Genomic DNA, 12,144 nt, shown 5'->3' on the forward strand with positions numbered 1-12,144 from the left:
TCCAACTGCTGAATGCAAACATTTACCTCTACTATGATAAAACCCTTCTATTTATCTTCAAAAAGCAATGCCACTAAAATCCCAGCGCAACAACTACAATTCACACTAACATACGTAATACTTTATGCACCGTCGCTCGAACAATGCGACTCGACGCGCGTAGATAAACCGAGAGCTGAAAGAAAACAATTTGGCGATTCGACGTGACCGCCGGACACAAGAAACTCGTGTACGTGCGAGAAAAAAGAAGAAGAAGAAGAAGAAAAAGAGCGCCCGGCGAGTTTACAATGTCATTACGCTGCGGCGAGAGCCATCACTCTCTGCGCCGAGACGGACGACGATCCTTGGATGCTCGTCGCGCATACGAGCTCGCTCGCAGACTCGCGACGTCGTTCGGCCGGCACGTATGTACCTATATATGCGTGTATGTATAGCCATGTACGTGTATCCATGAGCACACGTAAGTTTAGCGATCAATTTGTCGCTCGATCGGCTTTATTCATTCGGAGCTCGATTTCGCTTCGTTGTGTGTGAAAATACATTCGTTCAGTGTGTGCGGTTCATGAGTTTGATTTTAATTGAAGACCGTATACTATTCTACTGATGTCAGTTGAGACAAGTGTTCGTGATATCTCTGCTGGTTTTTCATTTCTTCTCGATTTTCGGATCTACGGACGTGCGAGAAATTTGATTTTCGTGAGTACCTAAGCAATTGGATATATACGATTGGGGCGGAGTGTAGAGTCTAAACTGTGCTGTTTAGCGACCGGAATAAACCTATTTAACATTCAATTATTTCATTATCGAATTATGTAAAATTTGTCATTCGCGCGAGCATTTTCACGCCTATACATTTCAAAATTAAATAAGTATCAGTGAAATGTGACAGTGAATGTGTGCAAAACCGGTGTGTTGAGGCGTATGAATTAACTTTTTTTTTTTTTTTCTACTAATGAACAAGACGTTATTTTTATGCAATTTTCGTGTTTGTTATAAAAATTGCTTTAACGTATGCAAATTTTTAAAAAACAGTGGTACTTTTTAAAAAACAGTTTTCAATCAAAATCATGGTTCTCTAGTTTTCAAAGTCAGTATAAGAGCGGAAGCCCTTATCCCGCATAACCTTTCTCGGAGGCGCGCAACGATAGGGGTCAAAATAATTTCGAAAACATAACTCTAAAAATCAATCCAGCTTATCTGAAAATATTTCCACGTAAGTTCAACGCACTGATAATATCCTTTTGCCAAAAACCTGTCCTAACAAACTTATCACGTCCTCGGCATCGCGAGCACGAACAATTGTCGGCAAAGCGTTGACCTCTATAGTATTACACATTATGAATTCAGCGATTTTTCGACAATACCGCACGAGATACGGAGCCGCGCATTATATTATAGGAAGGGATTAATGAGATTCTGCCGTACATAAGTCGATCTCTTTTTCGTCTACGTCGAGCGTCCGATTCGATTTCGCGCGTAAATTGATTATGCGGCTCTTTTGGTGTAATCGCGTACAATGAATCAGGCGCGAGAAAAATTACGGAAGTGCATGAAAGCCATAAGAATTCAGCCGATCTGTGCGTCAAAGCTTTTTGCTTGCGTCTTCGCCGATTGCAAAAATCTTTCGTCGTATTTTAAGCCTTATTTTGTTCTTATCTCATCGCGCACCGTTTAAACGGAAAGTGCGCTAATTAAACAATTCTCTTGCAGCCGCGCTTCTCTTTGAGAAATGTGTGTTAGGTATATTCTATATCAGAAGTATTTATTGCGTTACAAACGTGCGGCGATTAGAAAAATGTTCGTTGGCTTTTATGACGCGCGTCAATTAAATTTAGCAGCGACGGTATTACACGTACGACATACTGCACTTGCGCAAAAATAAACAGCAAGAAATATCGATTTCGATCGAGATGTTTTCAAAGCTGCGCGCGAACTTGCGGCGTATTTTTCTTCGACGACGGAATTCCTCGTGCGAAGGTTCCCGATTCTATATACTTCAAATTCACACTGACATTCTCTCGCTCGAGTCGTGCCGCTGCATCGCGAAACAATAATTCCACAGCTGCGCGTCTCGCTTGTGTATCTTTCTCGCTGCGGCAATAGACGGCCTTTTTTGCGAGCCTTCATTTCGTCATCGCAGGTGTTTTTCGCGACATAGGAATTTCGCTGTGCCATCCGTATTAGCGCTATCGTCATTTTCATCGTCGCAACTGAATCGTTATTTATCATATAGTTATAACTATAAGTACCCGACATAAATATCGTTTGCGGTTAGGGCACTACCTATATGTACGAAATAAAGGCGACTTTTGCTTCCGGTTTTGATAGCGCGCGCTTTCCGTTCTACTGCTTTACGCGATTATTTTACGTATACTTATACCTTCTTATCTCGGCTTATCTAGTTCACCACATGCTTCGATTTTTCGTGGGAAAAGCGACAATTGCCGGTGTATAATTTTAGAAGATTTGATTATAATTGTACGATCCGTTTCGTTTTTATTTGCGAACCACTTGACCCTCGGACACTATTATTGTGTTATGCACGAATGCAGAGTACGCGCAGCTTCATTGTTATTTATCTACCTGTCATATGGGATGTTGAATAATCATTTTACATAATAACAATTGAATCCTGCATAAGAATTTATTTAAAGATTGTTCCAGTTCCTAGTCAAACACGTATACGTTAAAGAATCAGTTCATATTTTTTTTCATCCCCGCAAAAAGCGCTTTTAGTAGGAAAACCCAATGGTGTAAAGACTTGTTCTTTAAAGATTTTAAAAATGCTGTCGAAGAAAGGGGCAGAAACGTACTCGACGTGGCAATGGCGATCGGACACACTATAAGACGTCATTCAACAAAACTTGGAGAAAAATCGGAAACTCGTCGTCAACTATATTCATCTCCAATGGAGCTTTAAAATGAGGTTACATAGGTTACATAGTGGGCCTGTAGTTTATCAATTTTTCTGCAGGAACGTTCTCACAACGAAATGATTGAGACGCAGTGCAAACTATATCCAATATAATTCATCGATTAGATGCGAATAGGACGTATTATTTTTCGGTAATCTTCGAATAAGAGACAAAGTGTTAATTGAAACTGATGGTATCATCTTCAATGACGAATTTAGAAGAATAAAAAACGCGACGGATCAAAGTTGGAAAATTTCTTCCGATCGATCTATCATGACAACTGCACACTTCTTTATCAATTAGTTTTTATCGGAGATTTTTCATGCGCCAAGTTGGTGACGCACATAAAGAACCAGCTATACAATTTCTAAAGATTTTAATTTCAAAACTCGACCGAGAGACTCGTCATCGGCTCTACAACAGAGAGGTCGAAGCAACGTATCAATAATATTCTTCTGCGTATAATAATCCCAGCGAATTTCGCTGTACAGCCGAGCAGAAAAATCAACGCCTCAGATAAGACCGGCGATAAAACTCTGACCACCTGTCTCGCGATCGATAAAAAAACGCCGATTTTTCCCGCTCCTCGCGCAAACAAGCCACACAGCATCATCGTTCTCGTCGTTCGATCTTTTCAGGCCGATATAGCATCGAATCTGCGGGCCCGAAAAAAGATCCTTGACTACTCGACCTCGTGCTCGTGTGCACGCAATTTTGGCGAATTAGTATGAGAAGCGCGCGCCGCGGCACACGGAGGACGCGGCGTAAGGCAAGGAGTAGCCGCCGCGCTGTGTAATACAGTTCAGTGGAGCGTAGGCCGCCGCGGCGTGTAGTCGTCGATAAGAGCTCATTACGCGAGGCTACACTTATCATCAGCTCCGTGTGTGTGATTTATCTCTCGCGAGTGACTTTATTTCGGGAGAGTGCGCGGAATCGTGTGTGCCTTCGACTTTTCCCGCCATCAGTGCTGCACGTGCGGCTGGCTCATATATATATACCCGCGCGCGCGCGATGTATAGGTGACACAAGTGTCTTTTTTTCTTCTGTTCTCCTGCACCTCCTGTGATGGAGACCATGTGATCGGTGGAGGAAGATCACCCATTGCTGGGCTTTTTGTATCGAGTAAATATTGCTTTTTTGTCCTTGTGTTTTTGAGGGAATTTTGTGTCGATGTGTCGCTTTGTTTGTTCGCAATTATGATGGAAAATTCAGGCAGGTTTGCGCGCTCTGTGCGAGGTTTTGCCGCATCTGTCAGTAGGTTTCAAAGTATTATATAAAAACGAGCCTTGATTCGGGCATTATTAAGATGCATATAGAAACAAACTTCGAATGCGTTGGAAATTTCCTCCGAAATCGTTAATATTGTACGAAGGACGTAGATCAATTTATTGATGTATAGCTTTAGGTCTATCGCAACCTTAAAATTAGCATACTAAAAAATCTTTTCGAAGAACTATATATACCGAACCTACATTAGAAATAGCTCGTTTACTCCTATGTATATGTCAAGGACAAGGTATTATGGTACCAGCCCCTACCCTATCTTTGGTCTATGATGTAGGTAGCAGGGATAGATCAGCTGATAGCAAGACTTTGATTGGCTAATCAAACATTCCGCATAAATATCAAAGACCAAAGTTAAAGGCTGGTTTCGCGTATACTCCTTACCGATCATTACCGATCAGCGCACAGTTGAAGTAGGTCCGTGATTGAAAGCTGCCGAACACGCAGGAAGATGCGGTACCAAACGTCTGATAATTCGATTGCAGAGTTAGGAGAGTTTTCGCGGCTCAACTACGAGCAGCTCGAAAGCACTACTCAAGCGGAATTCCATGCCACCTACAGATCGATCAACTCCGTATGTCATGTTTCGCATATAGACACGCATTTTAAATAGCGTCGCAGGCGAGCGACGACTCTGTCTGTGTGTGTGTGTGTGTGTGTGTGCGTCTAACCGATCGCTTGTTTTTGTTGTTTCAGACTTCAAGCTTCTCGATGTATTACATGTATCTACATGGAGATATAGTCCTCGTAGCTGTACTCCTTGCTTTTACTCTCCTGGTATCGATAATGGTCTTTATAACCCTGCTGGTGTATCCGGACGAGATGTTGGCATTGTACTCTTAGACTTCACCTAATTGACTCGTCGGGATTCGACACGGTTTTGACAATTTTGACGATCGCATTCTTGTTGTAATAATTCTTAATAAACACGCATCTTCCTAGCCGACTTTTCGTCTGACTAAATAATTAAAAAAAAAAAAATCATAAAAGTTTACCTGTAATCAAAGGGAAATTTTCAGAATTGGTACCGTTATAAATTATTGTACCTATATATCTAGTCTAGTAATACAAGAGGGAGAGATTTTATTACTGTAGGGACGCTTCGTAGTACCGCCTTGATGTCACAAATTTTTACAACGTTGAGGAAATTTGTCGAGACGATGGGTATAGGTTTCCTCTGCCGATATTTTGGCTAATGTTCCGATACTGATTCGATAGGCCAAATACAGTTTTTACACCAAAACGGTTTAAGTCTACTTAATAGATTAGGATGTACGTATGCATGTTCGTTTGAAGGATGGCTTGTCCGCTTTATCATGATGCATAAAGTTATTACAAATTCTAGCGATAATAATGTAACGAAAATAGCTGCCTGCAAAGTCTGTTAGACTTGTCCGGTAAAAAGCTGGAATAACAGCTTTAAAAAATTACTCATAAAAAATAATTTGTTTATTCAATATAACTATATAGGTGTGTCGGGAAGAGTTGCCCGGTATGCGACTACACGTATGGCTTCTTTGGGCTGCATATAACTTTTTCTTGACCGGATGAAAATGTATTATTTTAATATGATCCTTGGATAATTTTATACAGGCAATAATATACATTGACTTCAATATTACACTTGGATTTGTTTCTTGAAAAACGATTTAAAATAGAATAAATCCAAAAAGTACCTTTTCTCGACGTAAATATAGGTCGATTTTGTTTATCTCACGAATTTGTGAAATTGCCCCATTTGTTACTTATGATAAGACATTATGATAGCCGCTAACGGAAAAATTGCAATACTAGGGCAACTCTCCTCCTGCAAAGCGAGCCTCGAAAATATAATCAACAGTCGAATGAAAATTTGTTTGCATAAGGGCTCGAGCACGCAAGCGACGTCCCGTGTCGATGGTGATAATGCAGCATCCGCCGCCGCAGATCCGACACACGACGTCGACGGAGGACGTGTCGGCGGCCAGTTCTGTGGCGGCTGCGGCTGCCCTGGCCCGCAGCTACCGCAGAAGCAGTCTCGCCGCGACGCTTCACGCGAACTTCATCAGTCTCGGCGGACACCCCGACGCCTTCGATGCAGCCAGGCGTCGGCTCAGCAACGTCAGCGACGTCGTCTCGCGAAAAATATCGCGCACCATCGGCTGGCGATCGCTGTCCGTCTCGGTCGAGCTTACAGTCTCGCAGGTGGACTAAAACAATATTTATCCTTGGTTGTTGTTTTCAAACTTATATAAAAGTAGTTCTTCGCCGTTATTTTTCACAATACCAGTTTTTACACATAGTCACGCGCTAAACTTTATATCGAACTAAAAAACGACTCCTTTTCCCAGGGCAAAGCGCTCTGCGGCCAGTACATCCGCAGCCGTCTCAGGCGCTCGGGCATCTTCCACCGCAAGCTGGGCCTGAAGCGAGTGCGTAGCGCCAAGCTGATATCGGGCAGCAGCGTGGTCGAGGAGGTCTTCCCGGTGCTGGACGCCCTCGGCACGGAGCTCGAGAAGATGCACCCGCAGCTGTACGAGCGCGTCGGTCGCCAGATCGGTCGCGGTCTCTTCAACAGCGAGCAGAAGGTCTCCGACGCTCTGACCGACATCTCCCGCGAGATGCTGCGGGCCGGCGAATGCAACTGGGTCAAGATCGCCTCGATTTACGCGGTGGCCGGCGGCATCGCCGTGGACTGCGTGAAACAGGGCAAACCCGAGTTCCTGCCCGTCATCCAGAGAGCTATGATCATCGTCCTCGAGGAGTACCTCGCCTCGTGGATACAGGCCAATGGTGGATGGGTATGTGTCGATCGCTTCGTCACTTTCGCAAAATTCTTTTCCTTGCGATGATCGTTATGAAACATTTTTTGCTTCTTTCAGACTGCTTTGGTACTCAAGTACAGGCCGGCGCCGAGGCAAACGAATTGGCAAGCCGGCGCAGTGATATTCTTCGGACTCGTAGCCGTGATCTGGGCTATCCTCTGTTTCGCAGTGGCATTCAAAGCCTCTTTACTGTGATAAACTGCTGTTTTCGACGCGCATTTTTGGAAGAACTCACATAGAATTCGTAACTTTCGTAATTTTAATTAATTTATATTCAATCATGTGTATGACTTGCGTGTACGCGCGCCTCTATTGTTTTATTTATTGACGGATTTGCGCTCGATGAGCAAGCCGCATAATCTCGGGGGAGATGGCGAGGCTGACATAGGATCCCGAGAGTTCAGTTTATGGTCCGCCCCTCCCCTACTCCGGATCCTTCGCTGCACGCCCAGGACTGCATTAGAGTATGCGTTATACCGTCGTTGCTGGAGCACTTTTGACGGAGCAGCAGACGTAGAAGGTTCTTGCCAATATTTCAAGCGTTTGGAAGCAGAGGCACAGAAGGAAAATCGGATGCGCCAACGACGTAATCTGATGGTACGTAGAATTTTCTTTCTTTTTTATTTTTTATGGAAATACCGCATCATCGCTTACATATAATCTATTTTCCAGATCATCATGCACAACGAGCAGGAGATTTTAATTTCAATAGTGCTTCTATTGTTATTTTACAGTTTATAGTGCGATATTGAAAGCATTTCAAATTCTACTCCGACGATTTTCAAATACTTATATGCATTATCCTCCTGTGTGAGAAAGTGATTTTTAACGCGCGGTTGAAGTGGATTATGTATTGGTTAATTTCTGATGAATCAGAAAGAGTGGTTGTTTTAATGGCGCTAAATTTGAAAATTCTAATCTGAAAATGTAGCCCGCTTAAATACTAAGCACCTAGTATATGAATAAACCTCGATCGATCACAATTTATGACTTTGCACAGCAACATTTATTTCTATAATTCCTTTTTGCACGTTGGTCAATCAATAACTTATATAAAAGTAGCAAAGTCTCACAACGAGTCGCAGCTCATTCTTCCGGTGTCGTGGCTTTTTGAGCTTCGGAAGAGCTTTTATCGGATGCTTGCCTTCTAAGCTCTCGGCTCGCCCTCTCCGCTTCTCTGTCTTTCTCCTTCTCCAGTTCTTTCTCCCTGTCCCTCGCCTCCTAGAAAATAGAAGAAATAATCTTGTCGCACTCGTCATCCCAGGTATAGGAATTAATTACCTTTTTCGCTTGAGACTTGGCAATATTCGACTGGACGGCGAGAAAGCTCTGATTGACCTCCTTTTTCTCGAGCACCTGGAGGTAGCGCTTGCGGGCTTCGAGCAGTTCGCCGAGCAACTTTTTGTGCTTCAGCGCGAGCTCCAGCGCCCGATTCCAATTGTACATCGCAATGTTTATCCGGATGGCTTCGGGGACCAAGCCGTTCTGAAGAAGGATACCCTCGGCGGCCAGCAAGTCACCGGCAAGCAGAGTCATCTCGGCCAGTCGCTCCATTTCGTTTGGGAGTTTCTTGAATCGTTTCCACAACGTAATGCTTGATCAAGCGTCTGCGTTTAAACAGCCTATCAGCTACTCACCTTTATGTAGCGAATGTAGTCGACTTTGTCGTACCTGCCGATCGCCGCGCAAGCTTCTTCTGCGATGTTCAGCTGCTTGCTGTCGATCGCCATAACTGCCATGCACGTCCATAGGGTCTCGTTCTGTGTACGGGTATAAAGTCAAACATTTTCAGTCTACTTCGATGGAGATGAAAAATCAAGAGATCGTGCACTTTACCTGAACTATTCGACACAGCGAGACAGCCTCCTCCCAGCGTCCGTCGAGAATGTGGTGATGCAAGCTCGTGAAGAACGTGTAGAAGGAGGAAACAACCAGAGCTCCGTCGCCGCGTCGAACGGTTACTAGACCATTCGAAACCCTGACTATGCTCGGGTGTTTGCCAAATTCACTTTCGTGCGAAATATTATAGACGATTAGACCTGCAATAATGAAATTAACGCAAAACGGCTGTGCGAAATTCACCTGCTATCCTTGTCGACGCGGGTTTTTCGTATGACTTTGCGATCGCTGTAGTGAACGCAGTTCGGACACAGCCAGACGGACAGCGTCGCCTCGAGCATACCCGCGAGCACGTTGGCGTCGGTTGCCCAAGCTATGTTCTGCGCCATAACAGCTGAGGAGAAAAGGATATTCAGATATTGTTTTGCTCTCGATTCGGCGGCGAGGCTGGCTATTATGCTGTAGGTAGATGTTTATACCTATTTTGCAAACTCGACCGAATCCAGCGGAGCGTATCGATACGAGGAAGAGGTCTCGATTGACGTCTATCAGCGCGAGCTGGCGATCCGTCACTCCGCCGACGTAGTTCAGCGCCAGACTCAGGACGTCCTGAACGTGGGTGTACGGCTGAGCCTCGGCTACCGGTTTCTTCGGCGATATCTCCAGAACGTGCAGGACTGGATGGAATATTTATATCTTTGAATATACAATACCTGCAGGCTAACGGTATTATTAGCAAGAGGGCTTACGTTTGCGGTTGCTCTGGTCGCGCACGACCAGCGTGTCGCGGCAGACGGATATGCAGGGCGGGTAAATCGGCTCCGGCGTCATCCCCTTCCACTTGGGTGTGCCGATCGATCTGCCCTGGTAGTTGTACAGCGACAGCACGTTCCACTCGACGAGCAGAAAGTGCCTGGAATAAATAAGCGACGAATTTAGGCGGTGATCGTTGTAGTCTGCTATGCTACCTCAATTAATACAATATCTCACTTGTCGGTAAGTAGGACGGCCGAGACCGAGCCGTTCTTCAGGTCGAAAATGGCCGGAGTGTTCCAGTTGCTGACGGAGTAGATGTGACACTGGCTCGGCGTCACCACGACCAGATGCTCGAAGCCAAACTCCAGCTGGATCACTCGGTCGGCTATGTCCAGGATCTCGTTCACGTCACTGCTCAGATCGGTCACCTGGATCGCCTTGCGCTTTACGAGCGTCGCCTCGAAGCCCTTGTACTCGAGTTTTCTGAGTTTGAAACGCGTCGTTGTTTAGGCTCAAAAATTGTGGTAGGAGATGGAGAAAAAAACAAAATCGTTCCACTGACTTCTCGATGGTGTGAGCGACGAGGACGCTGCCGCTGCTGCAGGCCAGGGCCACCTGCGTGCCGTCGCTCGACCAGGCGATGTCGTAGATGCTGCCCGACTGAACTTTTTCCAGGGAGTGCGGCCACTGCAAGTTGCATCGCATCAAAGCATTGCTTTCCAGTCAATCGATTCAAGCTCGCATATTTGTATAATAATAGCACACTTACGCCAGTTTTATCGCAAAGCTTGAGCGTGTTGAAAGAGCCAACGGCGAAGTAGTTTCCGGAGAAGCACCAATTCACCGCTGTGATCGGATGGTCGCCCACTAGGCTCGCGTGCAGGAGGTTGCCTTTTGAGTCCCAAACCTGTATTCGAATTGTTTTTCATTCGTCGAATGTTCTTATAATTTCGCGTTCGTACCAGTATACCTTACCTTGTGGCGGCAGTCTTCCGCACCAGATACGATGAGACCGTGGAACTGGTTCCAGCTCACGGTTAGTATTAAGCCCTCGTGTGCTGCCCACTGAGATAGAAAAATTGCAAAAATTTACGATCATGCTATAAGTCTAAAAAATATGCGCACATAGAGAGCGAGAGCTTACCCTCTGCGGCTTGGAGCTCGTCGTCAGCGACTGTATGAGGAGGTGAGAGCCCTGAGAGTAGAGGATGGCGGAGTTGTCGGGACTCCAGGCCGACGCGAAGACGGACTGCGAGCCTCGGATCGCGGTGGAGCGCAGCATACCGCTGCGGGACCATATTTTTATCTGCCCGTCTTCGCCGGCTAAACGCAAACATTTCGTATAAGTTGATACTTATAGAGAGAGAGAAGAGAAAGCACGCCGGGCTAGTTTTGCACAACCTGTGAACAGGGCCGATCCGTCGTAGGACCACTTTCCCGAGAGAGTTGCTCCGTTGTGGGCGGATACCGATTTCTCGATCCTTCCCGTTTTACTGACCAGGTGGAACTTTCCTGCAAAGGAGCAAAGTCAGTGTTTTTTTTATGGATTTCGATATTATCATTGAGTGTATCAGTGATAAAAGTGCACACCGTCGGACGTGGTGATGAGCAAAACGTCCATGGCCTGCTTCTTGACTGCGCCCAAATTTGTCTGAGCTGGTCGCGGGTGCCACGACATGTCGGTCGGATGAAAGTCATCCGGGAACTCCGTCACGACTTTGGCGTTTATCGTTCCACCCTCGAACTTCCAGCTCATCAGCTGGTGATCGTCGCTGCGGGTGACAAAATTTTATTCGAAAATTTAGAGTTTATCGGTCGATTGTCATTTTAAAAGGGAGCACTGCCTGCCATTAAGCGCAGGTTGAGATAGAAAATTGCTTATTGCTGAGGCGACTTTTTAGACACTTGGACCGGATTTGGATGGCATTTTACCCGGACTCTGATAATAAAAAAATCAATCAGATTAAATTAAACGAGTGGAAACGACATTAGTGGACATGCAATAGAATAATAACAAAATATAGCGACAACCGATTCAAATTTCAAAAACTTATATTTAAAGACGCTTTATTAGCGCTTTGACGATGTTTAAGAATAAAAATCTCTGATTGTATAGGTATACACAATATTGATTGATAAACAGGTAACAATACGTGCATACTAACCCACAAGAATAAACTTCATCAGAAGCTATCCATGCGACGCAAGTGACTGTTTTTCTGTGACGATTAGGACCTTGTTGCGATATTTTAAATCTCATTTTCAATACTTTTTTACTTATAGCACTTGATTTTTACGTTGTATTAGTATCGTAAACAAACGCGACAACTTCCAGAGCCGAGCGTGGTCAGGCTCGATTCGAAAAAACTCGTGCAGCTGATTTTGTCTCTATGGAGACCAATACTTCACAACAATGCGCTAGTAAATAAGGGGACCGTCAGAAGTTATACCTACGTAAAAGTTATCCGCGATGTTGTGGATTTGCGTCGCGAAGGTTATAATAAAGATACTGCTTTATTGCAATATCTCAAATTTTTAATGATGCT

At 44.8% G+C, this 12,144-nt stretch overlaps 2 protein-coding genes across 7 annotated transcripts in view; one reads left to right on the top strand and one right to left on the bottom strand.

Moving 5' to 3' along the window:
• Window positions 1–7,990, top strand: part of LOC100120667 (bcl-2-related ovarian killer protein) — a 12,961-nt gene extending 4,971 nt beyond the window's left edge. The window contains exons 1-5 of one of the 6 annotated variants that reach the window (XM_032596459.1): window positions 276–696; window positions 6,065–6,383; window positions 6,530–6,979; window positions 7,061–7,600; window positions 7,676–7,990. In XM_032596459.1, coding sequence (XP_032452350.1) covers window positions 6,096–6,383; window positions 6,530–6,979; window positions 7,061–7,198 — 876 coding nt within the window. In that variant the 5' untranslated portion in view covers window positions 276–696; window positions 6,065–6,095 and the 3' untranslated portion in view covers window positions 7,199–7,600; window positions 7,676–7,990. Of the gene's footprint in view, window positions 1–275; window positions 697–726; window positions 4,038–6,064; window positions 6,384–6,529; window positions 6,980–7,060; window positions 7,601–7,675 lie in introns of those variants that run through there. The other 5 variants (XM_032596460.1, XM_016983090.3, XM_008212268.4 and 2 more) reach the window with 5 other exon arrangements.
• On the bottom strand, window positions 7,981–12,005 carry LOC100120694 (intraflagellar transport protein 80 homolog). The gene is made up of 15 exons (XM_016983089.3): window positions 11,764–12,005; window positions 11,189–11,370; window positions 11,000–11,110; window positions 10,743–10,921; window positions 10,574–10,663; window positions 10,368–10,505; window positions 10,161–10,285; window positions 9,833–10,081; window positions 9,592–9,755; window positions 9,322–9,519; window positions 9,086–9,236; window positions 8,840–9,011; window positions 8,641–8,763; window positions 8,285–8,572; window positions 7,981–8,224 (listed from the first exon to the last, which is right to left on the bottom strand). Exons 1-15 carry the CDS (start codon window positions 11,856–11,858, stop codon window positions 8,090–8,092), a joined length of 2,400 nt encoding a protein of 799 aa, XP_016838578.1. The 5' UTR covers window positions 11,859–12,005; the 3' UTR covers window positions 7,981–8,089.
• Between the last annotated feature and the right edge of the window lie 139 nt (window positions 12,006–12,144).

Source organism: Nasonia vitripennis, chromosome 2 (assembly GCF_009193385.2).
Source record: "Nasonia vitripennis strain AsymCx chromosome 2, Nvit_psr_1.1, whole genome shotgun sequence".
Lineage (NCBI taxonomy): Eukaryota > Metazoa > Arthropoda > Insecta > Hymenoptera > Pteromalidae > Nasonia > Nasonia vitripennis.